At 31.2% G+C, this 26128-nt stretch overlaps 1 protein-coding gene across 1 annotated transcript in view; it reads right to left on the bottom strand.

Moving 5' to 3' along the window:
- Positions 1-3073: 3073 nt before the first annotated feature.
- The window catches only part of LOC128997315 (ATP-binding cassette sub-family C member 4-like), a 58151-nt gene continuing 35096 nt past the window's right edge, over positions 3074-26128 (bottom strand). The window contains exons 15-29 of the mRNA XM_054422948.1: positions 25571-25669; positions 25240-25352; positions 22344-22456; positions 20039-20158; positions 17737-17816; positions 16556-16706; positions 11105-11211; positions 9769-9886; positions 9230-9451; positions 8330-8475; positions 7162-7404; positions 6410-6582; positions 5214-5343; positions 4597-4710; positions 3074-3555 (exon numbers count right to left, since the gene is read on the bottom strand). Of these exons, the coding sequence (XP_054278923.1) occupies positions 3475-3555; positions 4597-4710; positions 5214-5343; positions 6410-6582; positions 7162-7404; positions 8330-8475; positions 9230-9451; positions 9769-9886; positions 11105-11211; positions 16556-16706; positions 17737-17816; positions 20039-20158; positions 22344-22456; positions 25240-25352; positions 25571-25669 (2010 nt within the window). The 3' untranslated portion in view covers positions 3074-3474. The remainder of the gene's footprint in view (positions 3556-4596; positions 4711-5213; positions 5344-6409; positions 6583-7161; positions 7405-8329; positions 8476-9229; positions 9452-9768; positions 9887-11104; positions 11212-16555; positions 16707-17736; positions 17817-20038; positions 20159-22343; positions 22457-25239; positions 25353-25570; positions 25670-26128) is intronic.

Raw genomic sequence — 26128 nt, 5'->3', positions numbered from 1 at the left:
TACAATATGTCTGACTTAAGAATTACACACCTACTTACAACAAAGTTTGACTTCAAGTAGTTACCAGTGGATGTAGTAATTATACTAATGTTCGCCCAATTCACGGAACTTACTTATTGCAAGTTCATGTTAAACTTCATATCATCTGAACGTAACAATATTGAATAGCACAACTTTGTTGTATAGTTAGTCCTGACTTCGACCAAGTAATGTTAATCCAAAACAAGCAAATTTGTGCGTCAAACCGGAAAGAGATAGTAATTTTTATACATATTATAGAGCTGCTGTTTTCATATTTTTATATGCCTATTGCAATTTTTTCTTTGTAATAACTCCCAAAAATTTGAATTACCAAACTAATGTTTGTGTGCTTTTTAATCTTAAAAAATGTATAACCTTTTAGATCACTGAAATAGCTTATATCTACTGAATCGTCTGATTGGAATAATTTAATTTTTCAGATATAATGCTAATTTATTTCTGTGTCTTGACTTTTTGGCCTCTAAAAAGGAAAATTTTTTGTGATTCCCGAAGAAAAACTTTAAACGACGACTCGTCCCACCTAAGTAAGCTGCTTATTCTTGTTAGAGTTTAATGTCCGGAAGGTTTAAAACTTTTACTTTAAGTGTTGACAATGTTGAAAAATGTTATAAAACAAGTTGCAAAGCTTATTAGCAGGTTCAGTTTTTTTTCTTTAAACCCAACCATAAAAATTAACAAAGATTCTGTATTATAAAATAAATTGAAACCTTTATTTTTCCAAAGAATTCAAATATAAATTGTCTATTTACTTTTAGATCAGTGTTAAACTAGTATTTTATTCAAACATTTTAACACGTTTCTTACAGATAAGAATTAGGCTTGACTTTAAAATCAATATTAAAATGTAACTTTACATTTTCATTTGATAGAATTCCAATGTGTGTCTTTAATGACTCTAAATTAATTGCAGATGGCCCTAAAAGTATAAATTAAAATTATCTATCCGATTACCTTTTTACTGAGATCATAATTAATTTATACATATTTGCCTCCAGGATTAATTAATTGGCATAAAATGAGGTTACTAACCTGTGGTCAATCAATAATCAATCCTATATTGTCGTGATGACTATAGTTTTGGGGTTAAAAACCCATTTTTAAATCTTCAGTAGTCAAATCGTCAAACATATCTTTCTGAACTTGACGTTGTCAATAATACATACATACATACGGAAACATTTTGATTTACAAAAATTAAAACAATGATGTGGAAGTATGACTTTTTTTAAAGGAAAATATCCACACACAAAACTCAAATCATTTACTATTTAAGATGTTTGGAATTTCCCTCATTATTCCTTCTTATAACTTAATTTACACTTAAATATAAATAATCACACCATTAACAATATTGTAGAGAAAAGGATTTTGATAACTGTATTTATTTTACATTATCGTACAAAACAAAACTGTAAACAAAAGCTGTAAGTGAATAATCATGTTTGTTCAGTAATATTGTCTTGTTTGTTATCTGTGTCATTTCAGAGGTTATTTGTAATATCAAACATCATTATATGGCTTTTATCTTTGTATTAGAGCATGTATTTTACTATCAATTCCATCCAATTGTTGTATTCATTTATCTGACTAAAATATGTCATAAACTATAAAATATTAAAAAATATTATTTAAAAGTTCATTATTGTGTTTTTTACATTCGTGTACACACTAGTAAATTATAAATATTGCATAAAGGAGTAAAATTTTATAAGTTTCTTTTTATTTTTATTTTTTTTTTCTTAATAAATTTCAACTGAAATAATGGTTTATTAGTTTTTAATTATTAACAATAATTATTGGAAAATATTGGTGTTCAAATCAAGTTAATTGTCTATTCAAGAAATGTACTCTTTTCCTTATTGAAATATGGATATTTAAAGACTGTTTTGTTTTTCATACTTTAGTAATGTCAGTAACACAATAATATTAAGGAGTTCACAGCGTCAAACAATGGAAAACTTTCTCAATCTAAACTAAAATGTTACCCGGAACTGATGTTTATATTCAACACTTTCGAAATTGCCTTCTATTTCAGGTATATCGATAAAGTTTATCACTATTCAATAAAATGATATAATTAGGCTAATGGAATTTTACAAACATGTTGGGAAGGCCAATCCTTGTTATAAAAAGTTAGTAAATGCACAATGATTTTTAAGTACAAGGTAAATTAAAATTAAAACTCCTATTCAACATATGATACATATGAAACATATGATTTCAGGTATAAGAAAATGAAGGCATGTACAAAAAAAGTCAATGTTATAAAAAGTTAGTAAATGCACAATGATTTTTAAGTACAAGGTAAATTAAAATTAAAACTCCTATTCAACATATGATACATATGAAACATATGATTTCAGGTATAAGAAAATGAAGGCATGTACAAAAAAGTCACATTTTTATTATACTTTATATGAATTGTATAAAAATACTATGTAAATCTTAACATGCAACATGTTTTTAAAATCTGAAACTACACTGCACTTACTTTGTTTTAACTCTTAAAAAAATTACATATCACATTAATAATATAGTATTTATAACAAAATTTGTTTATATGTCTTGTAACTGATAGTTGTAACAAATTAATAACAGGCAAATTTATTTTACTTCAGCTCTAAATATCTTATACAATTTTTATAGAGGTTTTCAATTATGAAATTCATCACAAATTGTATACAGCTACAGTTCAAACAAAAAAAGAGATGTTAAAAAAATTGATTATTTGCGTAAAGCTCTGCAAAATCCCTTTGAAATAATTTTAACTAGTTCATTATATTGTAAACCGTGGGTTTACCATCTTAAAAACAAAAATATGTTGCTATTTTCAATTACATGGGAGTATGCTTACAGTTTTGATGTTATAGGTATGTAAGTTTAATTCAAATTCCAACAAACTTAAACTTAACTTTAACTTGTTATTTAGAACAAATGTAATGAAGAAAAGACAATTTTTTTTCTAATTCAAGAATGGCAAAAGGTTGGGTTTGAAAAAAAAACATTGTATATTTTAGCAATGTTGCTTCTTTGTCTATCCTCATTAAATTCTTTTTTCCTACAGTCACCTGACAAAGTAGGCTCCCTTGCCCAGATTATAGTAGGTACAGAAAGCCTTAATTTGGGGAACAGTGTTTACTTTGGTGCACACCTTTTATTATGCACGTAATCCGTATACGCTTGAAAATAAGTTGGCAACACTTAAAGATCAGCTGCTGCAACGTTTCCCATTTCATTCAATGTTTTGATGTAACCTACCGGTAACCAAAAACGTGTTGTTCAGTGTTTGAAAGACTTATTATTTATATAATTTATAGTAACTGTAGGAAAAATAAAATGTGTAACGCGAGTGCAAACTGCCTTTGCTGCACACGAGAGAAATGTTTACACACGAGTCCATTAGTTACACAAATAACTATTTTAAACCTAGTTTTAAATATAATTAGTAGAATTTGTTGAATCCACACTCTCTTCCCTTATAATCACATTAGTTTTGTTGTCTGCCATGTAGGCCTGAAACACATCATATTCACGCTTGAAATGCAAAGGGTTACAGTTTGATATAAGTTATCAAACATTTATCACTTAACACAATATATATTTTACCATATTTTGCTGGAGGACTAAGTCGGATTATTTGATTTTTTAATCCGTCAAGTCTTTATATTAGTTTTACGTCACATTCCAAATTATCATTTCTTTGTGCTAACATTTGTTGGATGATCTAAGTTTGTTTAGATCTTATAACTGTACTTGGTTGAATTTTAGATGTTTGCACTTTTAAATATTTTAAATATTGCAACTAACATTTTTTTGTAAAATATTATGAAACTTGCTTCGTTTATTTTGTTAATAATATAGTAAGGTATAGTTAGTTTTCAATATCATTCATTATGTTCACAACAGTGTTAATTTTTTTCTGTTTTCTTGATCATTTTACGTTGTAAAAATTAATATTTATATTTAAAATGTTAAAGATTTGTACTCTGTAGCAAACGTAATGGAATAAATCATTCATTCATTCTGTCTCTATATTGAAGTGGTTGACTGACCGTGATGTTTTAGATCAATTAATGTTCTAAGTAGTATCAATTGCTTGAAATATTACTACCTAATTAGTTTACTGAAGATCATTATTTCAGATGCATTAACATTTTTTATATTATTCACCTAAATATGTTGAGAGCTTGAGCTACCTCTATCGTATTTTACGTCTTACAGTAGAAAGTGTTTTTCATTAAATATGTTTTTACATGATACCGAAAACTTCACTACTTTGCGGAATGATTTGGTATTTCATCCTTTCTGTGTTTTTTTTTTTTTTTTTTTTTTTTCAGGGGTTACTTTTAGCACCATTCTCACTGTAAGTGCTGTTTTAGGTACTTTAATAGAGAAATATTACTTTATCTAGCAATACTGTATGTGTTAAAACTGTTTATTTACAACATTTAAATAAAAACAAACAAAAATACTTGTTTATTGTTATTCACTAGAAGTATCTCTTCAATTAAATCAAAAAGACTAGATTTAAAAACAGTCAAATAGTTTACTTACTTGTCTGGCAATCCTGACAAGTTCTGCGTGAAGCTCCGACGGACCTGCTTCTTGTATCATCTTGTTCAAATGGCTGTATTTGTTCTGCAGTAGTAAATAAGGGTGACCATATTCCTGAAAAACAAATCCAACCTTATTAAGCGTAGTAATACTACAAGGATTTGTAAAAATATCAGTTTTGTATGACACTTAAGGAACGAATGTACTGTATTTCTTTTAAAATCAACTGTTACAAGTAAGAGTAAATTTTAGTTGAAGTATTGAAACAAAATATAGCAAACTTCAACACAAAACTAATGTAATCACCATTTACTAACACATGAAGACGAAAAAACCACCAATTCTTTTTTAGTACAAAATCTAGTTACAAAAACTTGGTCCTACCTATAAAAACGTGTAAGTGTTACTTTTGTGAATTTATTTAGTTGCACTGATTAAGGAAACTCTTGGCTAAACACTAATCTCACTCGCAGTTTGATTAAAAGATAAATACAAAAAAGGAAAACAAAATAATAAAGAGCAATCTTTTTTTTTCTTTTTTTTTTTTTCTTTTTTTTCTTTTTTTTCTTTTTTTCTTTTTTTTCTTTTTTCTTTTTTTTCAATTATCAGCAACTCACCGCCATCTTCCCATTGTCCAACACCAACACGCGGTCTGTTGCCATGACTAGTCTTAGTCTCTCAGTCATGATGATCACTGTAGAAGATGGCAACAGTTGCCTGACTAGAGTTACCAGGGCATGGTCACTCCTGCAACACCACTCAATGAATACACAGGGTGTCCCGTAGGTAATCAGCCAAACTCAGGAAAATGGTTCTCTTAGTCAAAATAAAGAATGGATTGTTTTCAAAATTACTTTGTTGACCTCTTCACTATTTTCTATTTTTACATAATTTAGTATGTTAAGGGAGTACCTTTGTTAGAAAAAAATTACTTGGTCCAATTCAAAATTAAAAAATGGTGACCATTATAATTTTTATATTTTACTAATAATGGCTGATTTTATTAAAGAAATGTGAAGGAAACTTGTATTTGGCATTTTAAAAGATTTGTTGTATTTAAAATTACAATGGACGTTATTTTGAAATTTAGGGTTGAACAAAGTAATTTGTTTCTAAAATAGGTCTCTTCTACCTTGAAAGACATACCATGTTTCATAAACATTGGTTTGAACAGTTCAAAGATAAAAGTGACTATGTAAAAATACAAGGAAAATATCAGATCCTTAACACCATCATATTAAAACACAGATCACGTTAAAAAACGATTAAAGAAAATTCCTAATTGTCTGTTCAATTTAGACCATAAAGCCATGGACCCCGGTATTTGGCTGTTTACTTTAAGAGACACCCTGTAGTTAACACAGAATTAGTTTAACAACATTTTTACAGTGTCTCATACAGCTACTATCTTAGACTAAAGATAGAAATATACCTTATATTCAGGTACTATCTTATGTTGTTGCCCATTTGAGAATAAAAATTTGCATGAAAGAATAATGTGAAACAGTAGCATACTCACGAGTGGCTCCTACAACACACTTTTTCAACTTGAAATTAGCTACAGCTGGTCCATTTTATTGTATGATTCTGTATCCGAAATTCAACAATCCGACTATCGACATAACCTTGGTATTTTTTTTGTTATAGCATTTAGGTCTCCAAAAGTATTTTGTGCATTGTAAGGGTCATGATAACTGCTATCGCTATATCAGTTACTTCAGAAAAGGCTCACCTTTAACTAACTCTTTTGTAGTTTCACAATTGTTTACAAAACGCAAACTTAATCTTCGAAACTATTACAAGGGTCACTCACTGAGGTGATGTGTTGCGAGAGGCCAAGTCAATGACGAGTATACGGTTGGCAGCAATGACAGCGAGTGCCAGGTGCAACAACTGTCGCTGAGCCACTGTGAACGTCTTGTCCCAGTGACGAGATTCTGTCAGAAGACCAAACGGCAGCTCGGTCACTGCATCAAGGAGCCTTACCTGTATGAAAACACCAGTGTTGGAAATTAAAACACAATGAGCTTCAAGACACAATCAGACTCCCATTTACGTTCAGAGGCTAAAATCTAACAAAACTAAGAACTTAATTAAATCCTGAAGATAAATCGCGAACGACGTAGAAAATTACTACAGTTAAAAATACAAAGTTAAATGCACCACCATTGTTGCAATCGCGATGAAATTCTACATCATAATGATACTACATACACCATATATACACAACCAAAGCATTGGTTACACAACAAAGGGGAAAAAACATAGTGAATCATAGATGAAATACAAAATGGTAATTACTAATTACTGGGAACAGTTAAAATAATAATAGTCCGGACAAAGTACAAAAAAATACAGGCTGAAGAGACCAACTGAAGTTTATTAATAGGGGCTCATATTTCACTAAAACTTTATGATCGTGTCACATCACAAAAATTTTTATTATTTAAAATTTTTAGTTAGACAAATGAGGAACTCTTAACCAAACGATGTAAAAGTAATTAGTAAATTGACAATTTCCTGGCATTCAGTTTCTTTCAAAAAAGGAGTAGATTTTAAACTCACTTTATCAATGGCTTCCCACAGCTGGGAGTCAGTCAGCTGATCGTGAGGGTCGAGGTTTGTCCTCAATATTCCCGCGAAGAAGATCGGATGTCGAGGAATCACAGATATTCTCGACCGAAGGAGTTTGATTGACACGTTTCTTGTGTCTAGTTTGTCAATGAGAACACATCCTCCTCCAGTGGGCTCCTCAAGCCTCAGCAGTGCTGCCAACAGTGAGGACTTGCCACTCCCCACAATACCAACCTGATGACAAAAAAAATCCAACGTTTCTTAGTTTTTTTCACATTTTGACTGTTTGAAAATATTATGGGGATTTAATAAAGCTTCAAATACCCAAATATCCAAAGTTTCTTTGGTACATGAAGAAAGATGGTTATCGATTTCCGTGCTTACTACTCCAGACTTCCCAGATGTATGTGCCATGTATGTGCCAGCTATTAAAAATTCTTATTGAATCAAAATCAAATCATATCATTTATTTGTCTTTTGGATTTTCACAAATCATTGATAAAGTCAACACATCAGCCTATGTATAGGCCTACGTCATATACATACATACTACACATCTACAATACAATATAGTATAGGATTAAGTAAGTTATCTAGAGGATGTAAAAATTAAAATGATAAATTAACTTAACTTTTTCTCTTTTACGCTATCTATTAATAAAACATAAAAACATTTAAGAGCTTAGTAAATTTCTTAAAATGAAGGGAAAAAAGAAAAAAACAATGAAATAATATTAATTAGGAATAGTTGAATTCCAACAACAGTAATTAAATACAAACAAAAATTTGTTCAAGTTTTTTTTGTCAAGCAATATTTTATGGGATATTGAAATAGAACATTAGTTAAATGAACCCACTCGCAAGTGTGGTACCTTCAACACTCTTTTTCCTCTCTCAGTGTTAACAATTTTGTATGAATGGTGTGGCGTAGAAGATATTATTTTTTACAACTTATATAAAATTGTTCTTTCAGTTTAAATTGGTTACAAAATTAGGATTTACAACAGGAATCAGAAATTGACTGATTCGATATTTTATTGGCAAATCTATTCAACTGCCTGCCACGGCCAATACTTTTACCAAAACCAGACATAAAGTGCTGAACAAAAATTGTTGCAAGACAAAATTAATTCTCAAAAATTAAAATTCTGCAGCTTACAGTTTCCCTGGGTTTGATGGTGAAGTTGAGGTTTTCCAGGGTTGCGTGGGTCCCCAGCTTGTTGGTCAGGGTTAGATTTGTTGCTTGGATCTCCCCAGAGTAAGGCCATCTTTGGGACACCACAGGGAAGTCTGAGTCTCCAGCAACTGTGAATGAAGGATTTGATTTATTAATATACCACCAAGTCTGTTTTTCATTCAATGCAAGGAAAGTTCATGGCAAGTACACAGCACTGGAAAAGAGAAACTGATTTTGTAACTGGAAACGAGAATTTTTCCAGCGAAGGAGAAACTGAGTAAGTAGGTAGGATTTTTATTTTGAGAGCTTCAGAAGAACGATCAATGAAAAATGTACACAATCACTAAATTTTCAACATCCCACTGTTCCCAAACGAAAAAAAAATTGTTACATTTCAAGCTTTGAACAAAATTGGATTGTTATTTCGTCCAAATATAACCTGCTTGAGGTAGACCTACAGGTGAAAAGAATTTCTTAACGTTTTACACTCCATAAACACCAAAAAGAAAAAGAGGAAAAGAAAAGAAGAAAAGGAGGAAAAAGGAAGACAACAAACAAAAAAAGAAGAGAAAAAAAGAAACCAATAGAGAAGAAAGAATAAAGAAAGAAAGAAAAGAGGAAGAAAAAGATTAAGAGAAGTAGGTAGGGCCTAGTTAACAAAAATTAAATTATAGATCTATAAACTTGTACAATTAATACGAGTGGGTCTATACAAACATGCTGCAAACATGTTTAATCTCATATATGTTTAGACGAATCAGTATTTTTTTTTCTTTTAATCATTTTCTTCTACACTAAAAAAGATCAAGGTCGGTAACATTGCAGCCTCGAGCGTATTAAAAATCTTAAACTTAAAAAATATGAAACATTCTTCCTACTTACATGCGGGGTTGACAGTGCCGTTGACAACATCAGTGTTGGGTTGGTAGGCCTGAGTAGCAGACACGTCAGCTGTTTCCCTGGGCAGTTGGCAGGCCTGGACCATGTGTCTGATAGTTTCCACCAAACGAGAGGTCAGAGTGGAGTCAGACACAAGGAATGGTACGAGGTTGGTGACCACCAGACAGGAGTAGGTGCCCAGCGCTACCACTGACCTCTCTACTTCTGTGTAGAAATACAGCAACGTGAGTAGTGAGTTTCGTCACTAGTGTGTCTAGTTCAAGTTTTTGTTATATATAGTAGGAAAATAAGGGAGGATTAGTCAGGCACATTTTACCTCGTCAAAAAAATAATTCTAGTTTCAAAACCCCATGAGAGACTTTCCCCATTTACATGTTTGAAGATTGAATCCAAAATATGCCTTGAGTATAACTTTATATTTATCTGTTCTCTTAAAAGTTTCTGCATCTTGCAATCACATTTTGCTCTACCAATACGTGGCTTTGCTTGCCAAAAAGTAAATAAGTATGAAATCTACTTACCAATAAAGTAGAACACTAGGGTGATACAAGAAGTGAAGGCGACACAAGCTAGACTTAGCCACAAACTGAGAGCTTCTGTGACGGACTGTAGAAGAAACAGAGCAGAAGAGTGTCTGTCCTGCATAGAAACAATATATAAATTATATAAGTAGACGTTCTAAACTCATAAAACAATTAAAAAACTACAATGCAAATTTCTAATCTCACATTATACTAGATATTTAAATTACAATCACTTTGGTATTTGAAAAGATTTGTTAGGTGGTATATAACTCTTCAGCGGCTGTTTGAAAATAACAAAATTAACATTAACTCTATGGCGGGTAAATCCAAAATGACCGTTGGCTTCCATACACTCCCTTGGAACTAATCTAATTCAAAACAACAAACAAGACTTCTAATCTCACAGTGTACTAGATATTTACATTATAATCACTTCTGTGTTTGAAAAACTATTTTTGGGTGATAATTAACTTTTCAGTAGCTATTTGAAACTATCCAAGATGGCCGCTAGCCTCCAAGGACTCTTAAATGTATTAAGTTATCCAAAGGGCTGTGAGGTGTGTAGGATATTCTTCCATGCTAATCAGAAATTGTAAACTAAAACATATATGTTTTATTACAACAGTTGAAAAAATTGCTGTGCTTCCAACTGAAAAATATACTAATACTGTACTTCCAGACAGGATCCCAATCACCATCTAAAACAAGAATAGCTTTATCTTGCTGCGTAAAACATGATACCTAGCTCTAACTCTTGAAAAAATATGTGTAACACTCTCATCAATAATTATGTTACACTTTTTTAAAGGATAACATCAACAAATATGTCCCTTCAATTTATTCAAATTATCAAACAATAAACTAAACATAGCTGAATAAATCAAGATTAGTTTTTAATTGAAACGATTTGTATTTAAATCAACCCTTAAATTTGCTGAAATCACCCGATAAACACAGCAAACTCAATTTCCATCAACAAATGTTTGTAAAATGTAGTTATAATCGCGAACTGATTGCAATATCCAGGAATGCAATTATGATGACGTTTTTAAACAACCAATTCCGTAACAACCCTTTATTGAAGAATATTTAACTATCAGTTGATTGCTTCGTTTAAAATATTAACAGATAAATTAACAAGCTTAATAACTTATATCGTGCAAACATGTAATATCCGTTGGTAATTAAATTCTAAAATTAGATGGATTAACATATTACTTTTTAATATTCATTGCATTTTCATAGTTTTAATTACGAAATAATCAATAGATATTGTATCGTATTTTATTTAACTACATTTAGGATTGATATTAAGATTAAGATTGATTTGTACCTGATGATCGGCAAACTGGCGTCTGTAGAACTCTGCAGCTTTTAGTGAACGAATTGTTACAATCTCGTCTTCACTCATCTGGAAGTAAGCTTCAACTGGCCGCCACACTGCGAAATCAGAATCAGAAAAATATTGATCCCGTTATGTAAATGATTCTAAATATAAACCATTATATAAATTAGTTACCTATACAAAATTATAAACATGAAAGCCAATACAGTCTCAAACAAAGAACTAAATCATAAAACTCAGAATAAGATTACATAGAGTTGGGTAACACAGAATAAGATTTTGTATAGGAACAGAAAACACAGAATCATAAAAAATAGTACAATCTAATCAGAGCAAATCAGAAAATAAATAAAAACTATGAACCAAAGAGAAAAATTAGGAAGCCACTATGCACAGAATCAATACATATATAATCAAAATGTATGCTGCGAGATACATCCGTCTACATACTACAAAATATATTACAGAGTGTGCAACAGCAATGTGGCATACGTTGACGTATGCCTATACACAATTCATTGTCACTTGTATGCATAATGGATATGTCCACTCTCCACTGTATGAATTGTTAATGTACCATCCAAATGAGCATCATGTTAAACAGAGTGGTGAAGTGTAATATAGGGAATATTTATAACCACCCTGGAGGAACTTTCTATATTTGACACTTAGAATGAAACCATCACACGATTAGGAGTATTTTTATATAAAAGTCTGTTTTCTTTTTGGTCTATCTACTTACTATAAACTTGTACGCCAACATATATAAATTTTTATTGTTTTAATTAGCACCATACACTTATTTGGTGTACTGTTTTAGAAAAATATCAGTTTTAATTGAAATGAAATTTGTCAACTTAACATAGTATTACAACTTTTCAGGGCATGGCTAAATTTTCATTTTAATACATGGGTTTTAGTATCCACCGTGGTTAGAATCCATAATGGTTTTGAATCACCTCGTCAGTAGGAGACTAATGTAAGAGTGAAAATTTAAAAACGTACGTTTTCATGTCCCTGGCCTTTTACTTCGTAGATACTGGATTTGTAGTTTATTATTATGTGTTTTAATATTTTTTGGGACGGGGGCAACATGTTACACACATTTATTTTTTTTTAAATAGGTTCTAGGTATTTTTTTCGTATTTTTCAAGTCTCGAAATTCACGACCATGACGTGTCCCTAGGGTACATTTTCCAACTTTCACGCTGTTTTTAAACTAATTATTCATGCCGAAATATATAAAGCCATATTTTTATGTCATCAATGGTTATTAAACTTACAAAAAAGGAGCATATTATAATTTTATTGTCATTACAAACTGACTACCATGACAAAATAAGTCTGTCCCTCGATTTGGCGTCACGACCATTTGGGAAAAATTTTCAACTTTGGAGCACGACAGTGGCAAGCCTGGCATCGATGGAGTCAGTTGGTTTTAGAGACTAGTTCGGGGTGTATGTCAGGGTTGTAGTGCCGGTCGTTTCGAGTTGAAAGGAGGAATATTACAAGATTAATAAAGAAAAGATTGTGTTTTTTGTAATTTTGGTGTGTCCATGACCGTACGTAGTCATTCGATGAAGTAGACATGGTGTTAATTTTTGTTTATAAGATATTTCAATTGCTAGATTAACCTAGAAGTCCACTTTGTATCCTCGAACATGAGGTGCAGGGCTACCGCCAGAACAGAGCCAAATAACACGGAATTTCACGACCAAAGTTTCACGACCATCGCAGGTTTTTTCACGACCAATCCAGCCTTATGGATTATAGTGTGTTTGGTCGTGACAATAAATTTAATATAATTGTAAATTGAACAGTTTAGTTCAATTGAAACACATATTTTTATTATAACTAACAGGATAATTGAAGGATTGTTTAGATAGATTTAGATTATTCCAGACAATTCACGACCGTATAGCTTGTCCCTGACCATCACGTTTATGATTTCTATCATAAAAATTTCAAAAATTAATATATCGTCATATTTCAATGTTTTATACACAAAAGAAGCACACCTCTATATAAACATAACGATTTTTCGGGTCTCAGGTAAGTTTTTTCGGAGTTATACAAACTTAAAAAGATGTTATTGGCTTTTTTTAAATTTCTTGAGTTTTTTTTATTTTTTTCTAGAAAGACCAAATATACCAAAAGCTCAGTGACCTTTTTATTGTATAATGGTCATAAAAGTAAATAAGTTTATAGCAAAACATAGTTATAAAAATAATATTAACTATTTTTAATATTCATTTAAACGTCCGTTATGGTCGTGACAGGATTTTGTGTTTTCCCACTAAAGATGCTCTTTTAAAAAGAAACTACCAAAGATATTGCGTTACCATGGACATTTTATGAAACTTCAAATGTTAATGAAATAAAAATAATAATAAAAGTTTTGAAAAAAGGGGAAAAGAATTTGCAAAGTGCTTTTCCTGGAAACGTACGTTTTTAAATTTTCACTCGTAAACGTTTCAGTTTCGTCCATACTTTGAATATGCATCCTCAGTAGCTAGGTTGAATAGGTTAAGTTTATTTGAACTAAAAGTACATGTGAATAAAGATGAAATTGAATGATTCACTCTGTCTCAGTCTAGGCACTGAAGATTGTAAAGAAAAATAAAAAAGCTTTTTGACTTATCTATTTTGTACTGAAATGTAACTACTTTATTTCCTTACTTAATTGATCATTCCATCAAATAAAATCATCTCACACCTTTATGTAATACAATTTAGGTATTCCATACAGGTGTGAGTGTTATAAAAAGTTGTCCCCTGGTGGGGTTTGAAAATGAAATTTAATTGTTAAATCAGACAACTGAGGACCAATCACAGAGCAGTGCGCAGTGGAATTAAAGATGTTAAGTGGGCCCTGTAATTAAATATCCCAGAAGTCCGATTTATGGACCGTGAGAGGTCTGATATGTTGTCCTCCTTCACAACTTCTTCAGCTTAATTCTAACACTTCTTAAAAACTAATAGATGTGTTTATTTGAACACTCCATGAATTGAAATGTGCTACTCTGATGAAAGATTGTGACGTGAATTGACACTCTGTAAAACTATAAAATTGTAAATAATAATATTGAAGTATTGAATGAAAATATTTATGAAACTGTTTGTTCAGGAAATATTTATCAAAAGTATGACTTCAAGATGTTCATATATATGGATTCGGTTAAGCCGATTACTCATGAAATCACAACTTGATATTGAATATTATGAACTAAACTTATAAAAAATGCACTGTCAAAATATATTTATAAAATGTGATCATCAACACTCATTGTGTATACTTTGTATACTTCTTTCAGTTAAGCCATTTACCTCTTTAATTTATACCAGATTGATACTAATAATACTAGCTGAAACACAGGTGAATGAAAAGATGGATTTTTTTAAAAATTCTGTATAATGAATTTGAAATTGAGCTGTGACATGAATTGAACATAACTAATACTACTATTGCCTATTGTACACAACGTTTAATATTTTGAGAAAGAGAGAGTGAGAGAGTTGATTGTTTGTTCTATTGGCAGTTTCTCATCTTTAAAATACAAAGTCTCGGGAAACCTAGCCTTGACAACCTTATATATTTATTTTAGATCACCAGACTCCCCAAAGATGTCCGTGTTTATCAAACTGGCCAGTTTACAATTTAATCAAACAGGGACTATTATGTAGTTTGTGACCTACATCACTCCTTGCTGATCAATGCAACGGGGCCAATCGACTACTGAGTCGATTAATTGATAACTTTTACTTAGTATTTAATGTTTATGAATTTAATGGGAGTCTATCCTCATGACCCTTCATCAACCCTAGCCTTCGACCGAGCACTCTGTACCCCCATTTACGTTATACAATCAAACTCTCACTATTAAAAAATGTAACACTCTGTTCAAAATTATTACCTTACATGAAATACAAAACGTTATAAATAATAATACTGATGATGATAGAATTTGACCTTAGCATAGAACACAAAATAATAATATCACAGATAATCATTGTTCTTAAAACTAATAGACCATTTCAATTTAATTTAATAAATAATTTTCAATTGACTATAATTACTAATGTAACTTAAATTCTTTGCATGACATGATAAAATTCAATTAAATATTTTTCATCCTGAATTGTGACCATGTGCTCAAGGTGTACCAAATGAAACATGAAATATTCAAACCAACCAGGACACGATTATAACTTGTAAAACTAGTGGAACATGTGAAAAAATAGCAGATTGGCAGGACTACGTTAATACTAAAACACAAATATTACAATACATTTACTTACGTACACATGTCGACACATTCACATTCATTCCGACGAAGATTCACGCGTACCGAACATTTAAAAACTGACTCATGGTAATTTTGACTTTCTGTCTGACCGAGCGGAATATCACGACACGGTTTTTTCTGGTGTAGGACTTATTAATTCTTGTTTTTTCGAGCTGGCGTTTAATAATTCAATTGAAAATACCGTCACGACGACCCGCGATTCACTAGAAATTGACATTTGCTATCGATATGATGCATGTACGAATTTTCATCACGAACGCGAACAATCAATCCGGCATTTCAACTGTCTCAACTTAATACTAATAAAACACACCCCCAAATGCAATTCGGCGAAATTTTGACAATTGCGATCATTTGATGCACGTACAATTTCCGCCCGAACGCGAATTTCCGAGCTACGAATGAAGATATTAATAAATTCGTCCTACACCAGCGACAAAACGCGACTTTACATGTTGACTGCGCGATTACTGAGCCACGAGTGACGACGAGACGTTTGCACACGGCACGGCTCCCAACGGTCTTCCAGTTCGTATCCTTCCGCGTTACGTCGTGTTGGACTGACTTGTCCATTGCCTGTCGCGGATTTTAAATCTTTTGATTTAAAAATCGGCACAAGATGCCTATTCAAAGTTTGGACAAAAAGTCTCACATTATAGTATTCAAATGAAGATGCTTTAAACTCCAAAATCCCATTTTTGGTGGATATTTTTTCCCGTATAATTAGCTCCGGAAAGTAAATAAAAGAAACGTCTTATAACACTTAAAGTTGATTAATGAACAAATACATTTTGATTCCAGTTGTACTTATAAAAATGTATTGGCCGGTGCTTCCGGTAGCCAATAGGGTATAAGTAGGGACGCCATTAAGATTCTTGTCATTCGCCTATTGGGTCTGATGATGATTGGAGTGTCCAATCGAAATCGATCACCACTTACCATTTGTTTTGTATATTTACTGTCTTGTGAGTAGCAGTATAAGCGTAAATATATCTTTTAAGTGTTATAAGACGTTTCTTTTATTTACTTTCCGTAAATTTAATAACACGTACAATGCTGATCAAGAAGTTATTTATTAGATCTCTTAACATTTCTCCTCTCTTAACCTTAAATCGGCAAATAAAAGGCTTACGTTTAGTCTCTATGGTCTCCAGCGCCTTGGTTGTTGGAAGGCACAATGTGAAGAGGTAGACGGTGAACACTGCCAAGACCAGTGTAGGGATGATGAACCAGTAGTAAGCGACAACCACCAGCCCCAGACAACCAACCAGCAACAAGCTATGCTGCCAAACATGCCGTTATCAACCACTTGACCGCAGTAAACAACCTTACCTAACCAACCTACCAAAACCAACCTAAAATAGGCTAACATAACCTAATATAACCTATCCTAGCCTTATACCTATTGTAACGGTTATTTATATGACATGTAGTTGTTAAATTCTTCCACAAAACGGCCTACCAGCACACTAACAATGCGCAACCTAACCAAACATAACCTAACCTAGCATAACCTAACCACTAAACTGAACCATTGATACGGTCATAAGGTTAAAAGCAGATTTCAAATCAAATCATTCTTTATTTTGTAGTTTCATTAAGAAAAATAGAATGGTGTCAATAAAAATAAATTTAGCTATGAAATTCACAATTTACATCTGTACTTTAGCACGAGCTGTTAAGAATCATGTCATACTATATTATAAACGTAATCTTTCCATAAATGCAATTTTGTATTATTTGAAAATTGTTTAGTTACATTTTTATTAAAGCGTCATTTTAGACCAATCGTTACATGTTTCAATGAGGAGACATCATGATCAGATACAAGTGTAGTTCTTCAGCCAGTAGCATTTTCAGAAAGTTTGAATAGATAAAACACATTTCTCTCGTTCAAAGTATTTATATGTTCCCAGTTATCCCAATGCAGAGAGATCATACGTACACAAATAGGCATGTTTTTGACTCATTATAAAAATAATCCTTATCGGTGCCTTAATGTATGCAAGGAGAACTCTATGAGTACTTAGTGATGATTTCTTGAGATTGAAACATTTACAGATTTAACTAAAATCGAGATGCACTGGTAGACAAATTATTAAATTAATACAGTTTATCAAATTCTTAATATCATAATTTAAAAAGGTAATCTTCTGACGAGTATTTTAAAGGTGTATTTTGCCTTCAAAATACAAGTAAACAGATAAGCATTATCTAAACAAGAACTTCTAGTAAGTTTGTGTAGTAGTTATGGTCACTTGTGTAAATTTATAAAAACCCTTTACGTAGTAGGAATTCAGAACTGATTTTTACCTGAATTAAATTAAGAAAGGCAGGAACCAAAAACTCATCCAACACACGAACATCTTGCGATAGACAGCTGAATATCTTGTCTGTGAAAACACACAAATTACAAAATATCATATGCTGTGACTTATTAAAAAAATTACAAAAGTTTGAAAATTCAAATTAGTTCTTTTAAACATATTTGAAGTATCATATAAACGAGACTAGCACGAAGGTCTTTTTGTAGTACAATAATTTAATTTATCTGTGACATCTGATGTTTATTACTCTAAAAATAACTCAAGTACACTATTTCATTACTCAAAAATCCAGTTGCGTTATTTGTAATTTTGTAACTCTCTATCCAGAGGATAAAGATTAAATTTATTATTAAAACGAATGTAACATTTTAGTAATTATTCCTACAATACAACTCATTATTGTGATAATATATGATTGGATGGATAAATTAAACTCATTTAAAAACATTGCTAAGCTATCATTAGTTTCAATAATTAATAGGTTTGATTTTTACAACAAATATTTTCAATGATCCTCAAATCTTCCATAATCTTTTCCCTCTTTAACGTACATTTTTATTTAGCTAATATTTATTCTATAATAAAATAAACTCAATTGAATAAAATTATTGTATTAGCTTTCATTATTTCCTTGAATTTTTTTTTAACTTACAAAAATATCTGTCTTGTATTAAAATCCATAGATTTTATTTCAACTATTCGTTAATAATATTTTGTAAAATCCCATCAGTTAAATTAATCTCTTTTATCGTTGTGTGAATTTCCTAAACACGCCACATTCAGATATCTCTGTAAACGTAAACCTGGTAACTTAAGTTACAAGGCTGTACAAAGACTTAATTTGCAAAACGCTCGGGACTTGTTTCACTTACAAAAACAATCTCTGCTCCCAGCCCCCGCGAGACTGCAGCCTCATAAATGTTATTTATACACTCTAACTCAAACATGCGTTCACTGGAAATTACAAAGTAGAGACAAGAGATGTGTTAAAAATGCATGTGTTAAAGATTCTTGCTGAAGTTTTCAAATGTTTTTGTTGTTTTTTTTTTTTCAATTTTCACGATGCACCATATAGGGTGGCTGAGAAGTAACTTGCACCTTAACTTTTAACCATGTGAGATATTTAAAATCGGTTTGCGGCAACCTCCTTAGATATGAGGGGCTACAATAATGATGATCAATTTTGAAGATTTCGTCCTCAGCGGTAGTCGTACGGGGGAGTTAAAAAATTTAAAGTAGGAAGTATAGTCGACTTTGGCTTCAAGGGTCTTGACAAAACTAAACGATTGACATAAAGAAAACAAAAATCATACAACTAATAAAAAAATTGCATCCTAAAACGATTCAAATCCAATTGGTTTTGTAAAAAACTACTTTTAATAACCAGCATCTTAAACATGTTTAGCTGCCATTTTGTTATTAGTGGTCCAATTTTTATTTTCTTTAGGCCAATTGCTTAGTTTTGTGAAGATCTTTAAAATGATACCAAAGTCAACTATACTTAGCATATGAAAGTTTTGAGCTACCCCCTAACCCCACTACCCTTTAAGGAAAACTTTAAATACTAACCATAGTTATTGTAGCACTTCATATCTAATAAGGTTGTCGCAAACAGATTTAAAATATCTCAAATGGTTGAGAAGTTAAAAGTATGGTGCAGGTTACTTTTCAGCCACCCTGTATAGCTAATATCACATAACACTTTTTTTCTGTGCTAATATGTGTTTCAAAGTTATTCATGGATCGTTTAAACTGAATCACTTTATTTTTTTGCAAATAAACTAAAATTTGATCTGTATGATAACGAGTCAGATAATAATGTAGATTAAATATTAATTCCATAAGCTTTCTCGTTAGCTTGCTAAGGATTTTTGTTAACTTAACTCTAGCGACCAATTTTTTAACAGTGTAGATTGTTAAATACCTTTATGGTAAATTTTCTTGTACTAAACTTTCTGGCAACAAGCGTTCTAATGGTGTAGAGCTTTCCAGTTGTAAACGTATCTCATTAAAACGTAAATGAGTGTTTTAACTGTTTTCAAACTAACTGTTCAATGTTTAATGAACAAAATCTACCATCTTTGATGTTTTTTTAGCGTTTGGAATAAAAGTATTTTATTTTAAAATTTTTGTGAAATTTAAAAATATTGAATCTTATTTTTAACTTTTGGTAAAAATTTTAACAAAAATTGAGTCAATTCTATTTTTAATATATATGTGGAACGTGGCATGGCTACAAGTAAAAATTTAACATGATGTACCTTTACTTTACATAACATTTCACTTACTAAGAATCTGTTGATCCAACAATGTTATAGGAGTATGGAGGAAAGCCTTGACTAGAGAGTCATGTATAAAGTTGACAGCTCTGTTCAGCATCACTGATATGTTATAGTTGACAGCAATGCCTGTAAACATGTTCAATTATAACTGTAAACATGTTCAACGATAACTGTAAAAATGTTCAACTACAACTGTAAACATGTTCAAGTTTAACTGTAACTGTAAAACATGTTCATCTACAAGTTTTCACAGAACGGTGTAGTAATTACATTGAAATAACATTGTTTCCCAGGAAAATAGGAAAAACAACAGCTGTAACAATCGTTGACCACTGACAGGATATTCAAATTTTTACTGCATACAGGCTGTATGCTGTAAAGGAATATACGTCATTTTAAACTAAAAATACAATGTATATCAACAATTAAAGATATTATTAAGAAAGGGTGTAAACAAGTTTCAAATATCTCAGATTCAAAATAAATCCAACAGTTAAAAGTTTAAAAGCGAGAGCAAAAGTTGAGAATAATGTATTGTTCTAAAGCTCCTTAAAACTTTACTTGTCGGCAGGTTAGCAGTCGGTTAAGTTAGTGTTTAACTTTGTTTACTTACTTGATTGTGTTTTAATAAGCCAAATGACTCAAGTTAAAAGCATTTTACACCTGTTGAAATATTAAATTTTTTGCTATGAATGTTACCAACAAAATTTTCCTTATATAGAAGTTTCATTTTATTTTACAGTCTACAAAATCAAAATAAGGTGTTAACTATTATTTGCAGAACAATCGTTGTTTTTTAGACACTTTTGATACGTCTCTTCTCAAACTTAATGGTAAATATTTTTCACTTTCGCAAACTTCTCATAAGAAACTAATTTTATCATACAAACATTACAGTAGTACATACGTTTGAACATTAAACATACATTTAGTAAACTAATATATCCAGCAATGTTTAAATAACACAGCACAGAGCACTTGGATTAATATCGTAAGAAAAGTAAATATTGTAGCATTTTCTTGCATGGATAGTAACACTTCTTTTTTTATTAAGTGTATGTTACAATGAAATTTTAATCTAAAATTATGATTAACAGTAAAATTAATGCCCTTTTCATATCAGCTCAAATAATCATATAAACTAGTTACGAGAATGTACTGAAGTTAAAATTCAAAGGTAAAAAACAAACGGAATATTTCACGAGTTGCTGTAATACATGTCAACACGCCACTTCACACTTCACACTACTTGCGATGACAACCCAAGTGGAAATAAACTTTAGAATTACACCCGGAACAAGATGAGATAATCAACATGTGTGGAATAGTACGTTTGTTTACATTGTTTATCCACAACGTAAACAATTATTGTAATCACAACAATAGTTTAACCTGGCAATTAATTGTATCAACATCGCTAATGTTTCTGTTGCTAACATTTTTTGTACTTGTGAAGAACTTTAAGTAGCTTAGTAATTACTTTTGTCTAAATTTTAATTCTGTTAACCCGCCTCTGAGAATGTAGATAGTAATTATCGTTATTCTTTAAAATGTTTGTACCGATTCTGATTAAAATTCGAATTCCGATTGATATGCTATGCTATTAATATTAATCAATAAAAATGTGTTAATTATTTTCTTGAAAAGTTAGTTAGGCGTACATTATTACACATACATTATGTACATTATGCAACACATATATTCTGAAATAAGGTTGCTGCAAAGCAATCTTTTTCTTATTCCAATTCTAGTTGAAATTCTGATTCTTGATTTATTTCATTTCAATGAAATTTCTTAACCTAATTTTTATTAGAAACTGAAAGAATCCTGATTATAACTTTATTTAAAATCTTGTTAAAAATTTATTCTCAATCTCAATTCTGATTCCGATTACTCCATAATGAAACCACAAATACAATCATTATTAGAATTCCGATTGAACCTCTAAATCTTACACCCTGGAAAAATGTATACATGTTATTAGCAAGTGGCTTAAAGTTAAGGCATTTCATACCACTGAAGAGTACCTGAGCTGTGACCCTCAAGACATTATCTATTGATTTGTGTTAATACTTTGACGACACCTATTGTATACTGCATATTTAATGGTGAATAAATTCTTGATTCTTGATTCTTGATTCTTGATCTTACTTAGGTGAAAATTCCAACCCCGATTTTTATTTGGATGCTAACTCCTACTACTTACTCCCATGCAAATTCCACCCCTGACTAAAATTCCGATTACATTTATTACTCTAATTTCGAGTCCCTTTCCGATTCCACAAACAAATATTCTGATTCTGTTGCTCACCCGCCAGCACGGCGCCGGTGGAAAGGTACCACAGTGCTGGTAGTGGCGTGTCCTCCTCGTTCAATGGAGTCTTCAGCCAATCATCCCACAACAGTGTGCTGTTAGTACCCAGACTGCAACAGTACATCAACTGACGTCAACCAACATCCGTAAAGAGGACAATTTCAAAAACATTTAATTTTTTCAATGATATAAAATTTAATTCTTTAACAGAACTAATGATAACAAACCATTGAAATTTCTAAGTAGGATATCATGTTTACTTCTCCGCTGTACATAGTATATAGAGAAAGTTGTGTTTTTGCCAACATTTTCAGTTTGAGTTTTCGATGGATAGATAGATGGAAATGGCGTTTTGTGTTCCCCTGAACCAACAAGGTTTTTTCGAAATGATTTCTGGGTTTGTCTGTGCTATCCTATAAAAGCCTCGGAATAATCGGATCTTTACAAAAACAGCAAGAATTCTTTTAATAATGATATAAAAAATTATTTTAATAAAACTTTAGTATGTTATGGTCATTTTAAATCTAAACAAAATGGTTTCCCCAATGCTATAAAAATTACAGTTTGACATTTACTCCAACTTTGGTTATTTTATCCATAAAGTACCATATTTACTCCGACCACAAAAACCATGATAAAGCTTGTTGACAAGCCAAAACGAAAAGTATGTGTCAGATTGATGATATAGTTTGTTCGTCTTCTGATCACTTTTGTACTAAAAGGTTGAAATAACTGGAGGAGTTGGATTCATTTGGACGATCAAGCTTCAGTTTCAACGGAATTTTAAAATATACTGAATCTTCCGCATATCTAGGAAGACACGAGCATAATATGTTTGTGTCCATGACTATGACGACTCTTCAAATGATGAGAAGAGTTCAATAACCTAGTATGACCTAATTTTTATGCATTAAACCAGTAGTCACCAAATATAGCCAGGAGCTATTGGCTGTAATCCAGGTAAGTCAACCATTAATTAAGAAGGATAGTATTAATTTTGTTGCAGGATATAACCTCTAATAATTTTTTTTACGAAGAACCAGTGACTGAACCAAAACTTAAGTATATAAATTATTAAGTGCTGAAGAACCGTTTTCTCGTGTTACAGAAGTGATTGTTGTAAAAGTTGAAAACCAAGGATAATATTTGGCCAACCAAAAACTTCTTGGAAACATTGGAGTTCCTTACTGAAGAAGCGAATGCTTGAAATTCAAGTAGTTCATAAAGTTTTAATGCCTTATACATTAAGAGGATTTCCTGGTTTTTTACCTTGGTAAAACTTCTTCCACTTAAACTAAAGAAGTTGTCTTCAACTTATACATTATTCCAACTTTTATTTTAGCGTACTTCAATGGGTGTGGAATCGTAATAAGATACTTATTCCAGAGGTTTCTTGCAATTAAATATTTACTAAAAAAATTTGAGCTTAGTTCTTAAATAAGTTCTTAACTTTATCACCCTATAGTTGTATGTGGACAGTATTATTTTAGCTAAAATTTTACAATTTGAAATGTCGAATGATTATTATTATCGAATAATTATGGGATGATATTAAAAGGTGTTATAAATCAAAGAATATTTTTATATTATTTCATATTTTATCGAAGCGTTAAGAGAACTATCTCATCTGGTGATCAATTCCATTTTTTCAAGCGACAACAAAAATACACAAACCGGATATTGTTAGCACAGTCAATATGTAGAAGGGAAATGGAAAACCGAACAACCAAACGCATGACATGTATGACGGATTGGAAATGAAAGATGTCTCGTTGTAAATATATAGGATCTCAAATGGGTACATCTAACATCTGAGTGTTATGAATATAAAAGATAAGGCGTATATTACGGCAGTAAGAAAAGCTGGAACGAATATATTTTAATAATGATGTTTAAAATTGTTATAGTGATCTATTATACTATTTTAGTGATACAGTCAAATTTGTGTTTATCGCACAATTTAATTAGTAGGTCATTGACCTAATAATTTTCAAATTTAAAAAAATACCGTATGACATAATGGCACATCAAAATGAAGCTCAGAGTGTATAGATTTTCCAAAAGGTATTGTTATGAACAAATTTCCTGGTTCTACCCCAAAGGTCGATTTCCAAAGCTTATATTCATTCTCATTGCATATTGTTAACAGTAAAAATTATCATTTATTTGATAATTGACACTGAATTAATTGTTTTGACTTTTTCTTGAGTATATTCTTGGGTATTCTTGGGTGTATTTATTTATATGCAAGTTTTATTTACCACTTAAATTATTTATGTCATTCCTGTTTTAGTAAAATATAGTAGGTCAATTAGGGTTTTTAAGAAATCTTTCAAATAAGTTGCTCTTTACCGAATCTCATGATGAAATCTAACAGTACCTAATATTCTTAATATTAATAAGTCATGTCTATCTCAAAGTGGTTTCCTTCCACTTTTTAAAAATGTCCTCATTATAGTACATATATTTCTTTTTACTTCCTAGATATTGGTAAATTTTGTTGTTCTTTGTTTTTTTCCACAACAATTATTGAGCTAAAGCTTTGATTTATAATTCATTTGCTATCCTTTTCAGAGGAATTTTTGTTGTTATAAGTTTTAGTTGAGACTCCCGCCCACACAGAGAAGTTTTGTTCTTCTTTTGGGTGTGTATATTATTTTATAAGTTAAAAGCAAATTGTTTTCGTTAAACAGTAAAATAATTGTTTATGTACATTTTTGAGTTGGAAACAATTTGTACAATTTGTACCACAACCTTCCAACAACACACAACACAATACAATTTGCACAAACAATTTGTTGGATCTTGGTACTTATATTGTAAATTAAAACTTGTATTGTGGAGAAATAAAGATTTATTATTATTAATTATTATAATTTACAGACTAATTTACCCAACGATAAAGCAGTAGTCCCATGTAGCCAGCAATCCTTGTGCTGCCAACAGTCCCAGCAACGTCAGGGTTAGTCCCACCTTGCTACGGGCTCCTCCAACCATCTTTAAAACCTGGCACCAATATATCATTTAATCTCAAGCAGCATATTATTATTTCTAAAAAGGTGATAAAATAAGCACAAAATACTAGATATTGTACATAATCCTTTTTCTAAAAGAAATTGCGATACATATGTACAATTTTGTGTAAACCCCTTTTGACAACTCTAACGAATGTAAAAATAAATATATAGTAAGTTTTAAATGCATGATTTTTCGGAATATAATACCTGGGACCAGGCTGGCCTCTGCAGCAACACAGACTGCGGATCATCCTGCCTCATACCTCCAGACTTTGTTGCAGTAGCAGCTTTCAAAACAGGGCTTTGCTGCAATCAAAACAGGTTTTTTAAGATTATGTCTTATATTTGGTTGAATGTTTATTACGTAGGTACTTTGTTCATGTTGTAGGGATGAATTCAATACTAGGTATGCTCGGGACTTAATTTGCGTTTCGGAACAGGACGGGATTTTTTCGTCTCAATTTTTATTTGGGTAATAGTGCATAATCTGTTTGATGAAACACTATAGTAAATGTAATACAAGCATAGTATTTTCAACCCTGAAATCAAGATGTATATCTTCTGCAAGAACTACTGCATGGTCATAAACAGCAGTAGACTGCAGAAAAGATTACACGTTGTTACATAATCCAATAAAACCCAGTAATTTATTTCAAAGGATTCAAAAAAAGATGGACAAAATCAATATAAGAGAAAGCCCACTTTTCCGTTATCCAATTGTCCATAATGATTAATAATCCAACATTGGTCTAAAAATGTTATTGA

The sequence above is a fragment of the Macrosteles quadrilineatus genome, unplaced genomic scaffold (genome assembly GCF_028750875.1).
Source record: "Macrosteles quadrilineatus isolate MER2022 unplaced genomic scaffold, UCM_ALF_1.0 Scaffold_6__1_contigs__length_79288215, whole genome shotgun sequence".
NCBI classification, from domain to species: domain Eukaryota; kingdom Metazoa; phylum Arthropoda; class Insecta; order Hemiptera; family Cicadellidae; genus Macrosteles; species Macrosteles quadrilineatus.
The sequence above is the reverse complement of the archived record's forward strand: the minus strand, read 5'-3'. Positions and strand labels throughout refer to the sequence as shown.